General features: G+C 54.8%; 1 protein-coding gene and 1 long non-coding RNA gene across 2 annotated transcripts in view; one reads left to right on the top strand and one right to left on the bottom strand.

Annotated features, from left to right (window-relative positions):
• Positions 1 to 19,728, bottom strand: part of LOC122462737 — a 31,265-nt gene that overhangs the window by 4,208 nt on the left and 7,329 nt on the right. The window contains exon 3 of the long non-coding RNA XR_006285485.1: positions 15,207 to 15,351. This is a non-coding gene — a long non-coding RNA (uncharacterized LOC122462737). The remainder of the gene's footprint in view (positions 1 to 15,206; positions 15,352 to 19,728) is intronic.
• Positions 4,673 to 12,262, top strand: SOX12 (SRY-box transcription factor 12). The gene has a single exon (XM_043527289.1). It carries the CDS (start codon positions 5,346 to 5,348, stop codon positions 6,345 to 6,347), a length of 1,002 nt encoding a protein of 333 aa, XP_043383224.1. The 5' UTR covers positions 4,673 to 5,345; the 3' UTR covers positions 6,348 to 12,262.

The raw sequence follows: 19,728 nt of genomic DNA on the forward strand, positions 1-19,728 counted from the left end.
ACGGGGCAGCCATGCTGCCTGCACAAAGGCTGCCTTTGCAAGCCGACCAGCCTTGCCATATGCAAACAGCACTGGTAATAAATATGTATCAGACACCCTCCCACCTGAGCGCTCAGGCAGAGGTGCAATTACAGGATGCAAGCAGTGACTGATAAAAGCTCCCTAAAGCAACCCCCCCACCAGTCCCTCCAGCACCTACACCCACACCCACACAACATTAGCCAATACGGGCCAGATTTGCAAATGATTCCACAAGGCAATTGTGCATTCATAATGTGCGTGTAATTGTGAGCTTATTATGCACGTGCAAATCTGGCCACTTCCCATGGAAATGAAGGGAACTGTGCAAGTGCAGGAGCACGTGTCCAATCTGCAAGTGTAACAGCCCTCATTGAGCATGCACTCTGGGTGCACAACTGCACACACATTTGCATGCTAAACTGTATGTTCAACTTGCTTGAAAATGTGGCACTAAGGCTTCTTCAAAGACCAGGAGGGAACAGCAACCAAGCTGAGCCTCTAGCAGGAGCTCAGTCCTATTCTTGGAGCCATCACTGCGAACGCATGCTCCCACACGGAGTGGATGGGTCACCACACAGTGCTTTAAGGAAGGGTTCAAAGCCCAACGGGGGCAATCAACGAGCCACAGATCCTTCAGCCAGGTGGGCCCTGCCCCTGCTGCACGTAAAGCTTTGCCCACGAACAAAGCATGTTGCTGATGCATCTGTTGCATAAAGTGCAAAGCAGGCAGGATATGTTCCTAAATGCTCAATTGGCCAGACATGCTGCCACATTTTGCATGCACTGCAAACACCGGGGCTGCCATCCTAACGTTCCGGGAGCTACACTAATCAAGCTGCACTAAGATAGTCCTGTTGCGCCCAGAGTTACCCAATTTGCACGTGTAACCGAGAGGCAGTGGATACAAAGGCATCGTTTTTTACTAAAAGCAATGGGCCAAATTCCTCCGTGGCATAACTGCACTGAAGCTGTGGTGTTACGCTGTGCATGGATTTGGCCAAATGGTTGCATGTGTCATTTTCAGGCCCACTTGTTGAACCCACATTTGAAGACATGGCTGTTGGTCCACTGTGTTCCCACATCTCACCCCTTGCGACCCTCACACTCTGTGGGCTGGGTTGCCAGAGGGTTACACAAGTTAAAGAAGTATGGGCTGGATGAATGCACTATAAGGTCGGTAGAAAGTTGGCTAGATTGTCGGGTAGTGGTTGGCTCAACGGGTAGTGATCAATGGCTCCATGTCTAGTTGGCAGCCGGTGTCAAGTGGAGTGCCCCAGGGGTCGGTCCTGGGGCCGGTTTTGTTCAATATCTTCATAAATGATCTGGAGGATGGTGTGGATTGCACTCTCAGCAAATTTGCGGATGATACTAAACTGGGAGGAGTGGTAGATACGCTGGAGGGCAGGGATAGGATACAGAGGGACCTAGACAAATTGGAGGATTGGGCCAAAAGAAACCTGATGAGGTTCAACAAGGATAAGTGCAGGGTCCTGCACTTAGGACGGAAGAATCCAATGCACCGCTTCAGACTAGGGACCGAATGGCTAGGCAGCAGTTCTGCGGAAAAGGACCTAGGGGTGACAGTGGACGAGAAGCTGGATATGAGTCAGCAGTGTGCCCTTGTTGCCAAGAAGGCCAATAGCATTTTGGGATGTATAAGTAGGGGCATAGCCAGCAGATCGAGGGACGTGATCGTTCTCCTCTATTCGACATTGGTGAGGCCTCATCTGGAGTACTGTGTCCAATATTGGGCCCCACACTACAAGAAGGACGTGGATCAATTGGAGAGAGTCCAGCGAAGGGCAACAAAAATGATTAGGGGTCTGGAACACATGACTTATGAGGAGGGGCTGAGGGAGCTGGGATTGTTTAGTCTGCAGAAGAGAAGAGTGAGGGGGGGATTTGATAGCTGCTTTCAACTACCTGAAAGGGGGTTCCAAAGAGGATGGATCTAGACTGTTCTCAGTGGTAGCAGATGACAGAACAAGGAGTAATGGTCTCAAGTTGCAGTGGGGGAGGTTTAGGTTGGATATTAGGAAAAACTTTTTCACTATGAGGGTGGTGAAACACTGGAATGCGTTACCTAGGGAGGTGGTAGAATCTCCTTCCTTGGAAGTTTTTAAGGTCAGGCTTGACAAAGCCCTGGCTGGGATGATTTGATTGGGGATTGGTCCTGCTTTGAGCAGGGGGTTGGACTAGATGACCTCCTGAGGTCCCTTCCAACCCTGATATTCTATGATTCTATGATATTCTACACAGTGGGGCCAACACTAGCGATTTTATTGCATGTCTCGTGTTTCCTGAAAGACACAGCTCCTGGAGTCAGGTGATTATATGAGACTCTCAGCTGTCATTATTTTTAAAAAGTCAGTTTTTACTCTTTTGCGGTTGCAGAGGAAAGCTTGATCACACCAACCCCAAAGGCCCAGAACCTTGGAGGCAAAGCCAAAGACCCTAACACTAAGTCAGTTTGAAAGCTCATGATTGTTAAGCCAGTCTTGTGACCTTGAGGCCTGACTCATGATTTTGGAATAGCTGCGGCTGGCAATGCTGGTTACATGCATTTTATGCCCCTATACCTCCAGAGGCCTAAAGCCTCAATATGGATTGAGCTAGTTTCTCAACACGATGCTCTAAAAACAAGACGTTCTTAGGGCTCCTACAGGTAAAGGCCAAACCCTGGGGCTGGGCTGGGCGTGGGTCTAGCCCGACAGCGCCTGCAAATGACATCCAACATCTGCACCCTGTGCTTGGGTCCAGCCCTAGGCGAAGGAGTGTGGCCGGGGCTGCAAGAGGCTTCCAGCCAGGTCTGATCACCACTACTATTGATGCAAGCCTGGTCACACCAGGGCTGGGCCAGGGCTGCCCAAACTCTGGATCTGAGCTTCCTGAAGCGCTCGGAGAGTTCAGACTCTGCTGTGTCGGCCTTTTGTAAATAACAAGCCTGTAGTGGAGGCTCAAGACCAGGAGACAACTGGATTCTGTCCATGGAGTTACAACCTCAGCCTCTAGCTTCCTGGGCTGGGCTGGCTATGGGAGTGCAACAGTGAAACTGAGCCAGACCCGGGGCAGCAGACCCCCCCAGAGAGGATCAAACAGACACCAGGGAGATGAATCCTTAGAGCAGCGAACAAAAATGCCTGGTGGGCTAGAAGCAAGAGCATCGTGTGAGGTGGTTACAACACTAGATCGGGAGTCAGGTGTTCTGGATTCCAGTCCTCACCAATGTTCCCTCTAATTTTTCCCATCCATGTGCGGAATGAATTTTGTTATGTGCATCAATATGTAGGTGATGTGTGGTGGGAGTGCAGCTGAGGGATTTGGGGTGTGGGAGGGGCTCAGGGCTGGGGCAGAGGGTTGGGGTGCGAGGGGGTGAGGGCTCCGGCTCGGGGTGCAGGCTCTGGGGTGCGGCCGGGGATGAGGGGTTTGGAGTGCAGGCTGCCCCAGGGCCATGGCGGGGAGAGAGGACTCCCCCAGCCCTCTCTCCTTGCAGCAGCACCTGGGCTGGGGGGGAAAGGTGCCTTTCCCCACCTGCAGCAACTCTGGGGCTGGGGGAGAGCGTCTCTCCCCGCCATGGCAGGTCTGGGGCTGGGTCCTGGGGAGAGGCACCTCTCCCCGCTGCGGCCCTGGATAGGCTGCTGTGCAGCCTTAGGTCCTCACTCTGCCAGAGACTCACAGTGTGACCTTGGGCAAGTCACTGCCCTGCTCTGTGCCTCAGTTTCCCCATCTGTAAAATGACAACAGGCCAAGTTCAGCGGTGGTGTAACTCACTGGCCGCAGTGACATTACACCAGAGTGTATGTGTCCCAGTAAGACCTCCCCCACAGGGGTGGTGTGGGCCTGCCCATGGCATGGTTTGTCAAGTGCTCCGAGATCTTCAGCACACGGGAAGCACCGAGCACTATGACCATGTGCCAGGGTGAGGGTCCGCTGCTTTGATTGTGCTGCGTGCTGCCCCGCTCACACAAGGAGAGTTACAAGAGACCAGGATGACATCACTCTCCCAGGCCCTCTGAAACCCCACTCTTTTCACCTCGCTCCCTGCCATCACCCTCCCCTTCGCGGCCATCCGGTCCTGCCCCAGGCCCCAGAATGGGTCAGTGCTTTGACAGCAGAACCCAACTTGCAGCGGCATGGTTTGGTTTGACCTCCCTCCTTTGCCCGGTGCCCTCGCTGTCTGGGGCAGAGTGTAGGCTCTTCGGGGCAGGGACCGGGCGGGTGTCTGATCTCAGGAAAGAGCCACGCCACATTAGGGTCAACGCAAGGAGGGGACACCAGCGACGACAAGGGCGATTCGATTGGTTTCTTCACTCACCTGTTCCCTTCCCCCAGAGCAGGGTCCCGGTGCACAGCGCTGTATAAACAGAGGCTTGGGCATTGCCCGCCAGGCTGCACCGTGAATTTGGGGTTCCGCGCCCCCCATGCCTGCGGCCATGTCAGCCCAGGGCTGGTTCAGATCCCAGGTAAGTGATATGGGGGGAGCAGGAGAAAGTTTGACATTCTCTCTAGCAACCCCTTCCTCGGGGAAAGCCTATTGGGGGATGCAAATCCTCCATTCCTGCCCTGCAACCAATGATGCGCCTGCCTGGGCGGAGCCTCCCATTGACAGAATAAGCACCTGGGTGTTTACACTAGAGGCGGCTGATGGTGCAGCCCCCAGACTGCACACGAGGGGCGGAGAGCGTCTGGGGGAGCCAGCGCTGGCTGACAGCTCGGCAGAGCTGTAAGAGAAGGCACCAGAGAGAGAGGGAGACGGGGAGGGTGTGCAGACAGCATGCAGTGCAAGGCATTGGCTCCAGCAGGCGAGCAAGGCAGGCGCTAGGGAGCAGACACAGGGAGGCAACTGGCTGGGAAAGAATAGGAAGAAAGAGCCAGCATTCTTTTCACCCATTTATTTTGTATCGATCCCCTTCCCCCTGCCCTCGGGGGCTCGTGTGCTGCAGGCTGGTGGGACCCCTGCAGCGCTCCGGGGCAGTGCCAAGCCGGTGTGGAGCACAAGGAGAGACCGGCGTGGCGTTAATCTCACCGTCCATTGATTCAGGAGCCAGCCTGCCTTTTGCACAGCCCGTTTCCCAGCCGGCCAGCGGAGTGAAACATCTCAGGGAGGCAGGGCCGTTTTTTGTAAAGGTGCCAAGCCACTTCCATCAATTTCCTCGCCTGCTGCTTTGACGGACCGAGTTAAAAGGGGGCGGACGGGCTGAAGAACCTTCCCCAGCCCTAAGCAAGCAGAAGATTCTTCCTCCTCCTCTTCTTCCGGACAATGAAAATAACCCTGACTGGCATTTAGCATCTGGGAGCAATTCTTCAGCAGCAGCAGCAGCAGCATGGTCCAGCAGAGGAACATGAGGAGCCGCGCAATCGAGTCCAAGAGGGAGGTGTGTCCCCAGCTAGCCACCAAAGACTCCCTGCTCCTCAAGGAAGCCGGCAGCAAGGGCGAGCCTGCCTGGTGCAAGACACCGAGTGGCCACATCAAACGGCCCATGAATGCCTTCATGGTGTGGTCACAGAACGAGAGGCGGAAGATCATGGACCAGTGGCCGGACATGCACAATGCCGAGATCTCCAAGCGGCTGGGCAGGAGGTGGCAGCTCCTGCAGGACTCAGAGAAGATCCCCTTCGTCAAGGAGGCGGAGCGCCTGCGGCTCAAGCACATGGCTGACTACCCAGACTATAAGTACCGGCCCAGGAAAAAGGGCAAAATAGGGGCCAGCAAGTCCCGGCCAAGGCTCCCCGTGAAGATAAAACCATCCGTCCTCAGCCGGGTCACCTCCAGCAGAAGGCAGCCTTCCAAGCATGACTCCAGCTGCCAGATGGGAGAGTCCACCCTCAAGATGGAAGAGGACCTCTTAGAGGTGCGGCTGTCAGAGACACCCTTTGAGGACTGCCCGAAGGCACCTGGCAAGGAGTTCTGGCACATGGTCCCTGCCGCGCGGGCGGCTGGGGAGAAAAGGAGCAAGAGGGATGACTCCGTTGAGTCCCGCCAGCCGAAGGACCCAGAACCCACCGCGCAGCCCTTCCCGGAGCAGGTGAGCTCCCCAGAGAGTGGGTCCCCCTCCCCAATGTCAACTGCATCCCCGCCTTCCTCCTTCTCCTCCTCTGACGAAGAGCTGGAGGAAGAGCTCTTGGGTGTCCTGCCCGGGAAAGCCCAGCCGAGCGCAGCCTGTGGAGCCCTGGACTGGTCAGTCTTCGACAAAGACCTCGACCTTTTCCCCTTGGGAGTCACCTCTCACTTTGAGTTCCCGGACTATTGCACTCCGGAGGTGACGGAGATGATTGCTGGGGACTGGCTGATGTCCAGCATCTCGGACTTGGTCTTTACGTACTGAGTCCCGCGTTCGGCAGGTAACTCTTTTCCACAATCAGGTTGTATCAAAAAACAGGAAGAAAAACCAGCTGTTTACATGCAGGAATCAGGTATTTTGCCTTGAACACATTCAAAGGCAGACACTCCCGATCACCCCATCCCCCGCTGCACACACCCACTTCTCCCAGCGCTAGCTCAGTCACCCTGCTCCGGTCCAGAGCCACGGGGGCTGCAGCTCTGTGGCTGGGCTGGGCCATCACCTTTCATTCCTGAAGCCTTGGGGAGTACGGGCTTGACACAGCCTTTATTTTGCCATGAAATTTGACTGTCTAATCAGGTTTTCATTGTGAACCTCTCTTCTCCCGTCTCCCCTTCCCCCACCCCTGCTTCCAGCTGCTGCTCAGCTCTGCCGCCATCCATCCCTCCACTGCTGAGAGACACTCCCCCCACTCCATCTCGCTTCTACCCCAGATTTTTCCCTCCTGCCCTCTCTTGCTAGCAGAGGCCACCTCCCCCCCAATGAATTTTCATCCACCATTCCTCCTTCCCCACTCCTTTGCATGTCTGGGAATCACCAGTTTCCTTTGCTTTTATTTCAGTGCGTTGTCAAACCTGCCTTCGTTTTTCTCCTCTTCCTTCGAAGAGCCCTTGGGAAGAGAGCCCAGTCGGGTCCATCCATCCCCGGGTTTATAGGGCTGTCAGGGAGCATGTACAACTCGCGCTCTCCCACCCTTCCGATACCCAGTTTTATTGGGGCTCCGGCGGGACAAGCCTCCGTCCCTGCCTAGTTGCAACGGCGCGCGCACGCTCCCCGCAACTCACTTTGGGAAAGAGCAAAGTTGCACGCACGTGATTTGCACGTGGATCCGAGAGGCTGTTGTTCCTCTCTCCAGACGCTCGTGCAGGCAACTACGCCGTGTGGGGAGCCCGTTCTGAGAAAGGACCCTGCTCCCTGTTAATACGAGAGGTGAGCCAAAGGTGGGGAAAGTGGGCACACGTTGCTTCCTTCTGCACCGCACCCTGATTTTAGCACTGAGCCCTGAGCCCTGGCATTGCTGGCGATTCGCCCACACCAGCCCTGCGCTGCTCAAGGCTCATTCTGGCTGGTCTTGGCCAGCGGTGCCGGTCTCGCCCATGCCCCATTCTGATGACTTGCCAAGGGTGAGGCGGCTTTGCGGGCAGTGTGCCGATCCAGGGCTTGCTGGGGAGGGGGAGCCACAGGGAAATCTGCCTTAAGCGACCACCCAAAAGGGACCAACAACAACAAAGCCAGATGCCTGGCTGAGCCAGGTCTGTGACTGAAGGTCGAATAAAACTGTCCTGCTTGGGGATGCTTCCCAATTCACAGTGTCTGCACCCTTTTGTGGAGCTGGGCCTTAGGGCAGGTTTCCCTGCAGACAAGTGACCTGGGGCTTCTGGCAGGGAATGCCCTGGTTGAAGGGCTCTTTGGCTCGGTTTTTCCTTGCCTTTGCTAATGTCTCCTTCCTGCGGTAAAACCGCCTCCTCCTGCTGCTGCCTGGAAACATATGGCTGCAATGGCAGGCTCGGATTTAAAGGCACGGTACAATGCTGCAGAAGGAAGGGACCTTTCTGCCCAGGTATGAATGTGCTTTGTTTGGTGGCCCTAGAAAGGGCGCGAGCTGCTCCCTGGCCTCAGCCTGAGACTGGGGAGTGGTGCTGGAGGAAGCAGTTCCCCAAGCAAGATGAAATCCCAGCTGGCTGGAAAGGGTGAGGGGACGGGGCGGGGCGGGTCTGAGATTGCACTGTCCTGTTGGTGGCTTGGGATGGGATTTAGCCCTGAAGAAACCCCACAGCTATCCACCCTCGGCTCATCAGGGAACTCTTGCTTTATACAGCTTCTGAGGTCTCCTCTGCCCTGGATCCCCCACCCCCGCCCCAGTGAGGCAGCCCCTCGAACATCTCTCAGGAAGAGGAGCACCCTGAACGCAGCCATGCTGGGGTGCTGTATTACTGCAGAAGTCGCGGCAGGGCTTGTCCCCTTGTTTCTCAGCAGCTTTGCCTCACCTGTCCTGGGCTCCGAGGGCTGTTTCTTAGGTGGCTGCTTGACTCTAGGTCAGAATTCCCCAGTTCCCACAGCTGGGAGGATTTCCATTCAGACTCGGCCGAAGCTCAGAGTCTGGAGTTCCTCGGGTATGAATGGGATCTCCTTCACTAGGAAACTGTCTAGCCGTATGAAACAACACGACTCAAAAAGTCCCGGCTCTGAACGCCGGCATGATCTTCAGAGATGCTGCGTACCTACCACCTCCGCTGGGAGCTATGGGTGAGTGGTGCCTCTGAAACTCAGGTCCTGTGCAGGGCCTCATGTAGAGCACTGTTGGCTTTTGAGTCAAACTGTAATCTAAGTGGCTTTGGTTTAAATGGCCCAGATGTTAGACTTTGAATGGGGACAAGTGGGCGTGTTCAGAAAGTCCTTTCCCAAGGACATTCCAACCCCCTAGTCCCCAGCTGATCAGCTGAGCTCTCGGGATACATTTGAGAAATATTATAGATATGTGTGTGTGTATATATGGATTCAAATTTATAAACTAGGTTTAAAGAGCACTGAGATCATAATGCAAATATGCAAAAAGCAAGGGATCCTTACTGAGCAGAACAAATGTTTCCTATATCAGCCTCACCTTTCCTTCTCCCGCACCAAGGCTTGCAAGCCATTAAAATACAATGTAGTGAACAGACCTTAGCAAACCAAATAAACCCATGGAAAGCCACATGAATTACAGATGCTCCCCGAGATTCCCTGCTCAAGGCAGCCCATTCACCTGCAGTGGCACGAGGCGGGGACACTACAGCCCATCTGCGCCACTCAGCCTCTAACGCAGAGCTCTTCCCCTGCAGCTTCCTTCCCCCCCAGGTGGAGGCCAGACAGGCCCATTGTAATGAAAACCCCACCCCCCTTCCCTTCCCAGCAGGGCACCTGGCAGGTTAATGGATCCCAAAGGGTTTCATACCCACGCAGAGGGGGGCCTACCTTTAAAGAACCTGGGGGAACTGGCCGTACCATCACTTCTGATCCTCAGGAATCCAGCCGCTGAAGTGCCCTCTGCACATGCTGGCTGCAGGAGGGTCTGTCTCCTCCAGCGCTTTCCAGGACACCCAGAGCCCTTTAGGATCTAGGCGCCTTCTTGGAATTTGTCTCTTTTCTTGTGCTGCATCCAAGCAAGGCATGAGACAACCTTGGTGGTGACTCAGCTCTGCCCAGGAGTGGCAGCCCCCGGGTCCATCCTGCTGCCTGCAGGGACCTATGCTGGGCTGAGTCAGAGGTGGTCGGTCTTTACCCAGTGCTGTAAATGGACCTCTATGGGGCTGGTTCTGCCAGCCTGCTTCCAGATGTCACCAGAATCCTCAGCCTGGCTGCCCTGGCGTCAGCCCTCCCAAGGCAAGGAAAGCAAGTCAGCAACTTGAGAAAGTAACATATCCCCTGAACACAGCCAGTGCTGGGGCTGGCCCTGTCCCAGGGAAGCCCTGGCCTTCAGTGGGAACAGGTTTGGACTTGGCTGTTTGGAAGGAGGAAATGTTGGCTGATATTCACAGCGATTGGGAGTTTTCAGCTCCCAACGCATTCTTGTGGCAGGGATTGCAGGATTGCCAGTACAGTGCTCCCAGGGAGGGACTTCCTGCAACCCATGAAAGTGGACTGCTTTTTTTGGAGCAGGTGGGATGCAGGTTCTGGGTGTTTCACTCCCCAGAGCATGGCCCACGGACTCTCTCTTCTTAGCTTGACACTTCCCATGCACCTGTCCCTAGAACGATGGCAGTGGCCCGGAGGGTAACTTTTAAAATGAGCATTGACTGTTCAGGAATACGCCCTCAAACCCCAGGCTCTGCTGTGAACTGTCCCTGCTGCCAGCACCACCACTGCCCATGACTGGTGCTGCCCTCTGAGACCCCCATCCTGCAAGCTTTCCATACAGGCAGGTCCCCATATCTGTCTAGAGCCCCACTGCATGGGGGTTTTCCCTTGCAGAGCAGCTTGCAGGGTTGGGGTCTTGGCATTCAGGTGCATGCAGTGACTGTCACCAGCAGGCCCTTCTGGTGCAGTCATGGGGCCCCACCTGGCCTGACGGGTTTGAGTCACAGATCCAAAGGCAGGCGACACCCGGAGAGCAGCAGCACGCTCTGAGAGAAGTGTGGCCAGAAGGGCTGTATATGGAGGGGCCCTGGCGGTGTGCTGGGCCCCCCCGTTTCACAGTAAGGGGTATTTGCAGGAATAGGGGTAGCTGTGAGCAGGTGACACCAGCTGGAGGCAGTACAGTTTGTAGGGCAGTCAGCGGGCGTGGTGCAACCAGCGAACACACAGCATCCGCCTCGCAGCCAGCCCATGGATCTCATGCTTTCCTGTAGCCCCCAGGGAAATGGTCCGTGCCAGTGGGCTCAGAGGGCAGGGAGAGCAGAACCGGCAGGTGTACCGGGCTGATGGGTTGTGTCTGTCGAAGACATTCCAGCCAGTAACAGGAGCCAGGGTTAGGAGCAGCACTCCAGGGGGCAGTAACAGAGACTCAACGAGCGCCACCCTAGGGTGCATGGGCCGAGGTGGCTTGGCTGGGCATGTGGGTGCTGGGGAGAGTGTGTGATACACGTCCCGGCTCACCAAGAGCACCTTCTGCTCTTTGCCCGCCCAGCTGCCTAGAACGCCTGTCGGGAAGGGGAGAGGAGAATGGACAGGGCGTGGGGGCTGCATCCTCACCCCTCTCACTTGTAGGAAGAGGTGGGTTTCATTGGCCAGCTGTTTTTCCCCTCCCCCAGCCCGCAGCTCCAAGGCATGGGAGGAAGCCACTCTGCTGGGTCCCTGCGCATGCCCGCTTTGGAACTGCAGACCCCTCCCCCTACTCTGTGTGTGTGGCGGGAGGGGGCTCAGGTAGAGGGAACTCCAGTCTGGAAGGATTACTGCAAAACACAGAGCAGAGCCTGTCCTGGGCCAGGCTCTCCTCTTCCTCTCAGGGGCTGCCCCCAGAGCTGCAGGCCAAAACGTGTCCTGTCCACCCCTGCATCTGTATCTGATACAGCGGGTTCCCTCTGCCCCTTGGGGCAGACAGGAGACTGGGGGGAATGCTGGGCTCTCCCTGGCCTGGCCTGAGAGATCCCGCAGGGAAAAGCAGGATCTGGTTCCAGTTAGTTTACAAACCATCAGGCTAAACCCTCCTCAGGAGCAGGCCCCAGGTAGGATCCTCTCTACAGGGACCTGATCACAGCTGCAGAGCCAGGGCCTGGAAGGAGTAAGCGGGATGGTGGCGAGAGGGAAATGCTACTCTTCAGCCTCCTTCCTCCTGACTTTAAGCACAAAGAGCATTTGCTTCCTCTCCGCTCCCACTTCCTGTAGGCTTTTCTTGTTTTCCTTTGTCAGAGGAGAAAGAGTTGTGAACCATGGTGAACTGCTGTGACATGTGGTTTTAGTGCTTTAGAGACGCCCCCGCGTTTTGACTTCTCTCTCATTCTATCGCTTGGCTAGTTTCTGCTGTGACTATCCTTTCCCCGCGTCCCTGCTGCCTGTAATTTGCTGCCGTGCGTGCGCGCGTGTGTGTGACACATTCGAGTCATCGATATAGATAAATAAAAACTTGTCTCAGGAACAAACTCCACGGATTGTGGCCAGCAGGGCTCTGGGGATGCAACCCCCATCCCTTTTCCCAAACCTCCTCCCAACGCTTTACAGTTGTCAGCAGGTGTTGATGGAGAAAAACTCCAGCCTGCAAATGGTGCTACAAGCGCTCTGGGTTTTCTTTTGTATTGTTGTGTTAGTGACAAGGTTCCTGTATCTGTTGTCTTGGAGAAATAGGCTTTTAGATGAGGGGAAGTAACGGCACTTGGTACATCCGAACAGTGTGTGTGAAATGTCCCGAACTGGTTATGTGAAAGCTCGGCTAATGGTTATACTGATTGTTGTAACTATGGAATAAAGTGTATTCTTGGTCTGCCTCAGGTGCTCTTCTCGCTCGGTTTGTGCCTCTCTTTCTGACTCAGCTCACCTACACTGGCAGCCCGACACTAGTGTTACACCACTGGTTACAACGGAGTTACTCCTGATTTACACTGCTGTGAGAGCGGAATCAATGCCCCCTCTCTTTGCACAAGAACCCCTAGGTTGGAATAGCATGCTCCTTCCTCTGATCCAGCCAGCTGAACCCCAGTTTACCAGCCCCACGGACACCACAAAATCACCAAATCCTACAAGCCATGTGCTTACGAGTCCAAACAGCATCATCCATTCATATAGAGCCATCACCTCCAGGGGCTTTACAAACAGGACACACACACACACACACGTAGGGCAGGGAGCAAAGAAGAAAACTATCCAGCTGAAAGCACAATGAAGAATTGTAAGGAAGCAGCATGTAATGGCCTGACTTAGACTTTGGCTGGGATACTGTAACGCAGTGGTGTACACCCAAGTTTCGCTAAGTTACTTGCTTACAAAATCAGGCATAAAAACACAAAAGGGTCACAGCACATTATTACTGAAAACTTGCTGACGTTCTCACGTTTACTGTAGGATTATAAGATAAATCAATTGGAATATACATACTGACAGGTTTCAGAGTAACAGCCGTGTTAGTCTGTATTCGCAAAAAGAAAAGGAGTACTTGTGGCACCTTAGAGACTCACCAATTTATTTGAGCATAAGCTTTCGTGAGCTACAGCTCACTTCATCGGATGCAAAGCTTATGCTCAAATAAATTGGTGAGTCTCTAAGGTGCCACAATTACTCCTTTTCTTTTTGCGAATATACATACTGTACTTACATTTCAGTGAATAATACATAGGGCTGTATAAACAACGTCATTGTCTGAAATTTTAGTGTGTACTGACTTTGCTAGGGCTTTTCCTGTAGCCTGTTGTAAAACTAGGCAAACCTCTAGATGAATTGATGTACCCCCTGGAAGACCTCTGTGTACCCCAAGGGGTCCATGTACCCTGGCTGAAAACCACTCAGAAGCCTGGTGGCGGGAGTGAAAGACCAGCCCTTTTTATTAAACACATGAGCACTGAGCTCAGTCTCTGCATGCCCTGGTGCTGGGAAACTTCTAGTTCATGCTAGGCATGCTCCGAGACGTCATCACAGCTACGAGCATAGCTAATAGTATGGACGTGACTCACAACCCATTCTAAGAGACACTAAGGTTAAATGCAGGGCCCAATGACTCCTGCGCTGATCTACTACTGACTGGAGGGAAAAGCACCAGCTAGCGAACTGCCACCAACTGCAGTGGCTAGATTTTCCTCGGCGATCTCCCGTCCAAACACCCGCCAAGCCCAGCTCTGCTCAGCACAAGGCACCACCTACCTACTACCACTGCCGCCGAAAAGGGCGACTCTCACTGTAGTTCCACCACACAGATACTTCCAGTGTAGAAGGGGCAAATCCCCAGCCTCTGGGTGCAGCAATGCCCTAGAAGCAGGAGCCGCACCCTCCACAGACACACCCGGGAATCTGGGAGAACAGAAATCCTCTCCCTCCAAAAATACATTACAAACCTCGCAGAAACGTTTTTATGAATTTCATTGGATTCTGGGTCAAAATTCCCTTTTGGTGGAAAATTTCCTCCCCGCTCTCCATACCGACCATCTCCAGGCCCCATTCATTCCCTCCCTGGAGCTGTTCACAGTAGTTCAGTAGAGTTACAGGCTCTGTTCCTGTCTTATCCCTGAATGTCCCCATGTACAGCTGTAATATGCCCCTGCTCACAAGATCCACACACCAGAGCAAAAGAGCCACATTCCCAGCCTCCGCCTCTGCTTGTAGCATGGTCCCTAACTAGGGTCAGTAATGCTGTGTGCTTACATAGCATTTTCATCCCGGCATCTCAAAGCACTTTCCAAAGGCAGGTAGGAATTAGTATCCCCCCTCTTACAGGTAGGGAAAGTGAGGTTCCCCTTCACATGCATACGGTGCATTTCATCCAACAGTATTTCATACCACTATACGCAGCATCACGGAAATGCAGCCACCTCTGGGGTATAGGGCAGCAGACAGACAGGGAGCTGGCATTCAGCCAGGGTTGGGGGAGTTCTGCTCAAGGAAACCATTGGAACAGTGCCGGGAATTCTGTCATGCCCACACAGAGCAGATGAGACCTTGGTTTTCAAAGCCTCTGATGAGGCACCTCTCTCTGTGCCACAGGAAATTGCATGGACACAGGCCTGTGCTTGCAGCAGTTCAGGTGTTTCCGACCTGAGGCTCAGGTCACTAGGCCCCCCCGGGGACCTGCTCCCTCTTTCTGCGTGATTCATCAACACACAGAGGTGTATGGAAACCTCACAGGCAAGGTGACGCAGCCTTTGCATTGCACCCACCACCAGCCTCCGCCCTACGGGGCAGAGGGTGTGTTACAAGTGTCCCAAAGGAGCCAGTCCGTACAGGGACCCAGCTGCCTTGAGTCTCCTCTTCTCCTTCTCTGGCACCATCCCCCAGACCGGCCTGAGCATCAGAGCAGCCCAGGGCAGGGTCCCCCCACGCTTCTGTGAGAGCAACCGACAGGAAACGAGGCTGCTTCTGTGTAGGTCACGGAGACATCTGCTGGCCAGCAGGGGTAGCAGCTACTGAAAGGACGGTACCTTGGGGGACGGTAACTATCCTCCACCCAAGGAAAGGGGGGAGTGAAGAGGAAACTAAGGCCCTTTATGTCCCAGAGGCTCTGACGGCGACTCCGCCCAACAGAATCACTTAAAACAACCCCCCAGCCCCAAAGTCCCTCCACTCTTAACCGGGACATGCCTCGTTTTTAATATAGTGAAAAAGCTCATTCACACCCTGAGACAATGCCTGGGATTTGCTTCTCCCATTAAAATAGCAGATTACGCGTTCGTTGTTTGCTTTGCGGGGAAGGCTGGGAGCTGAGAGAAGAATAAAGTGTTGCGTTACCTTTAAAGGTGCGTGCAGTCTGCGCTGTGTCCTCTGTGCGCTGTGTATGCCCGCACGCACATGGAAAAGGGGAGAGGGGCACTCAGCGGCCGGCAGGACTGTGTGTGTGGCAAACAGGATCTCAGTCACCAGGTCTGGCTCGAAGCTGAAATGAACACCGATCATTTTATCAAATCAGTCCCTTGAATAAAGCATGGTGTCCTGCCAAAGTGTCCTTTGGACCTCAGTGTCACTGGGGTCTGGGAACAATATTGGCTGGTTAGCAGCTGCCAAAGAGCCAGCAGGGGGCACAACACCTTGGTTACTGTGGATACCACAAATATAAACCTTTTTTGGAAGCAAAAGAAAGAGCTTAATGATGGAAAGGGTAGATTTTAAAAACACACCAAACCCCAAACGTTTAGACTCTGCTGGACTTCCACTGTCCTGTTGTAACAATCTGAGGCCCAAAACTCACCCCCCTTTAAACATCCGTGTCAAACACCAGCCCAGCTGTCGTCAGTGACCCTTGAGTACTAGACACCAGCCCAGCCCCCTTCACCTGGTACACAAGACAGGCTCCAGCACCTGGAGCCGTGGCGAGACGCCAAGGCTGGTAGCTGGGTTTGCCAGGGCAGCCAGGTGAAAGCAGGCTATGTAGTGCCAAGGGCAGTAAGTTAACCCTCAGCCTCCCAGTGGCAGGCCAGAGCACAAAGGGGCCTGAGGGACCCAGAAGACACGTTGGACATACCAGGCAGATGGGAGCGCAGTCCAGGGAAACAGGCAGCCCAGAGGCAGAGGGGCTGGAGCCTTTCCCTGGGTTGCCGACTGAAATCAGTCCCATGGCAGCAGGGATTGGAGGTCGCTGACATTGCCACCGAGTGTTCTCAGTCCGCCCCACAAATCCCACCCCTGTGGTTAGTGCTCACTGGCCCTGCGTGTGGGCAAGGCTCGGCAGAGAGGCCTGGCTGGCCTGGGTTGTGGGGAGGGTCCAGCTGTCCTGTTCCCCGGTTCTCGCTGCAACATGCGGCCACGCTCCCAAAAAGCAGCTTCTGCCTGGGGCAGGCGCAGCACAGCGGCACGCACTGGAGTCGCCCCGGCTGGGTCCGCCAGGCACCACACACTGCACTGCGGCACATGGGCCCAGCTGGGGTGGAGGGCATGGGGTGGAGGGCTGCAGGACCAGGCCCGGCGGCTATTCGGAATGGGAATGCGGGACCTTCTCCAGCCATCGCTGCTCAGCGGCAGCGCTCTGCACACCCAACCCTTGTCTACTACTAGCTAATGAACGTGTCCAGCGCCCCGTGTTACAGACGGGGAGGGTAAGAGACTTGCTCACGGTCACACCGTCGGAGCTTGGACTAGTGCTTCGACCTCGAGGAGGCCATGGCTGAGATCCTGGCGAGACTGAAATCTATGGCAAAGTTCCCGTTTACTTCAGTGGGGCCAGGACTTCACCCCAAGCCACTAAGTATCACACTCCCCTGCCTTGGCTAGCTAGCAAGACAGCGTTGTCGTGCCCTCTGGGCTAAGCACTTCACTCAGAGCTTCAACCGCTGTGATCCTTCGACGGGGGCGACGTCTGACTTGACAGGTCAGGGTGTCAGCGGATCGGGGTGGGGGTCAGGGAGGCATTTGGAGCCCTGCACTGTGTGTAGCCTGGCACACCTGGCTGTGGTACAGGTCCGGGACTGGGAATCACGAGACCTGGATGGGGGCAAGTCAGCTAACCCCCAGCAGTAAACTGCTCATGTTTAATGTCCCCAAAGAGCACTGAGACCCTTGGGGGGAAGACACCATAGGTTCTAATGGGGTTTATTTGCTCTCCTCCAAAGCATCAGCAGACCAGACCTGATGGCTTGAGCAGCTCCAGTAGGATCTCTTGCATGTTCGTCCTTCCAGAGGGGCTCAGGACACCCCTAAATCCATTATCGTTGGGGTGGCAAAGGCCTCCCAGGTCCACCTTCCAGAACCAACAGCCTATGAATGTCAACTTCAGCATCCAGCGAAAGTTGTCTCCATGGCAACAGGGCGGTGGCGCCGGCCTGTGACTCATGGTAAACGAGCTGTCCCCTGAGCCAACTGCCGAGAGGCTCCGGGAAGAACTGAAAAGCTCGCCCCGCCGCAGATAAAACCCATGTGGAAATAACAGAGCCATTCAAATCCCTTTAGAACTGCTCCGAAATTCATGGCCGGATTAGGCCGGGCAGCTGGTCTCTTGTCTGTATCCAGTATTAGAAAGTGATTACACCAGCTGGGGAATTACAGGATTGGGTGAACTGCAGGGCAGCTCACGCCTCTGAGCTGCGTCCCCTAATCCCACCGCATTTACATAGTAAAATAAATCTGAGCACAACAAACAACAACAACAACAACGGGCGACTCGAGACCCAAATACACCCCTCTGCCCCGGAAGCCTTGTCTCCAAGGCGCCCGAAGGAATTAACACCCAGCTCTCTTGTTTTCCTCTTGTCCTCTGCTCTCCAAGCAGCTGTTACCAAGGTGACAGCGGGACCAAACACGTAACCAGGGGGCTGAGGGTCCCTTCCTGGTTGGATCTAGGGATAGGTCCAAACCAAATCCCCTCTACGCTCTGAGGGAGCTTGGATCCAGATCAAACCCCCAGCCTCTGAATACCCCAAACCTTTATTTTTTTGGAGGGGGAAAGGGTAGATCCCAAATGTTGCATCCCGCCCCATGTTATAATAAGCCAACCCAAAGGTCTGTTTTTTTCTGTAGTCTCCCCAATCCAGTTATTTCCTCTTCCTTTTATATTTCCAGCCCCTCAGTTATTCCTTTCTCCCCATGTGCCTTGCATCTCCCCTGCGGGTCCTTTCCCATCATCAATTCCTTCTGGGAGAATGAGGAGAAACGGGTCTTTAGATACTTGGAATTAAATCAACCATCTCTCCAACTTCCACTCACCACACCCTCCACAAAGCCCAGTTGAGCCCTGTGAGTTAGCCTCTCTATGACTCAATTTCTGATCTCACACTGGATTAAATCCAGAGTGACTCCAGATTTACACCCTTCCAACCAAAAGCAGAACTTGGCCCTAAATCTGGAAGGGTGCTAGTTCGGTCCAACCTACAGTTGAGAGCTGATCCCCACCATGACAAAGCGTAAGGCATGTCTCTGTTCTGAATTCCTAGTGGGCAGCGAGTGAAAACTGAGGTCGAAGTGATTCCGTCCGGTCAGTTTGGAAAAGCTTTTGTTCGGGCTCTGCCATGATCAGCTGCAGAGATCTGCCAGCTAGAAGGGCCCATTAGGATCATCTCACCTGAGCTCCTGCAAAGCGCAGGCCTGAGACTCTCCCCCAGGGATTCCTGCACCCAGCCCCGCTTTGCTGGCTGAGCCAGAGGGTCTCTTGCAGAGACATCCAGTCTCAATGTAACAGCTCGCATTAAAAGTCCGTGTTCGCCTGTGAGTGGAGAGAGGAGAGAGCTATCAGCCGCCTCAGGCGTGGAGGGCTGGGCATGACCTCTCTGCTCCTGGGAGTGTCACAAACAAGCCAGTGGGCTGGACTCTGTAAGCAAGGCAGGGAGACGGGCAGGGAGCTGGTAAAGTGGGGAGACAGCAACGGGAGCACCAGCGTAACCTGCTCTCTGGATCCCTTCCCGACATCCCCCCAGCTCCCAGGCATGCAGGGAGGGGGCACACAGGCAGACACAGCGGGACCTACAGCCAGAGCAGATTGTACTACCACAGCGGGTTCCCGGAGTGGTGCGGCCGGGCAGCTTTGCATGGTGACCGAGCACCAGGCTTTGGCCCCAGTTTTCGTGCCCCCAGAGGGCACTGGGTTACTCTCAGTGCAGCAGCCACCATGACTAAATCCCTCTCCCGCTCACTGCCCCATGAATGCTATGCCACGTCTCTGTGCCTATGATGTACCCACTTCCCCAGTGGGCATCAGTGTCTCTGGGGTACCCAGCCTCGTGCTGGGTCCCAGCTGCCAATGTCACGTACAGCCTAGTATCCAGGATTGCTCAACCTCAGAGCAATGGGAGGTAGACTCCGGTGTGTGCCGTCCCCACCCCTGGGTTCACCCGAGCGTCCTGGCAGCAGCTCAGTTTCCTCTGGGTTTGTTAGCAACAGAAAGTTTCCAAACCCACCGTAGGGATGTTGCTTTAGCAACCGCTGTGATCGGCTGAATGCAGGGTCAGAATTCTGCTCCAGCAACAGAGCCTTTGAGAGGCCACGTGCCGCATGCTCACAGCTCCTTCGCTGGACCGCTGCATCATGCCCAACGGGTACTCCTTCGCTGCACCATCTCTGTGCAGCGCTGGCTCTGCCCCAGACGATCAGAGCACAGGGAAAGTAGCTGCACATCATTCCTCTTTGCAGGGCACTCAGTCACCAGGCAGGAACATGGCGGAAGAGGGGGTTGGCAGGAGAGGAGGTGCAGGGGGGAGCTGAAAGAGAAGGCTGGCAGGCAGCGCAGAAGTGTGGGGAGAACGGAAGAGAAGGACCCAGGGAGAGAGAAGGGGTGGAGAAACGCAAAGATGAGACCTTCAGGAGAGAAAGCCATTGGGACCAAAAAGGC

The sequence above is a fragment of the Chelonia mydas genome, chromosome 13 (genome assembly GCF_015237465.2).
Source record: "Chelonia mydas isolate rCheMyd1 chromosome 13, rCheMyd1.pri.v2, whole genome shotgun sequence".
Classification (NCBI taxonomy): Eukaryota; Metazoa; Chordata; order Testudines; family Cheloniidae; genus Chelonia; species Chelonia mydas.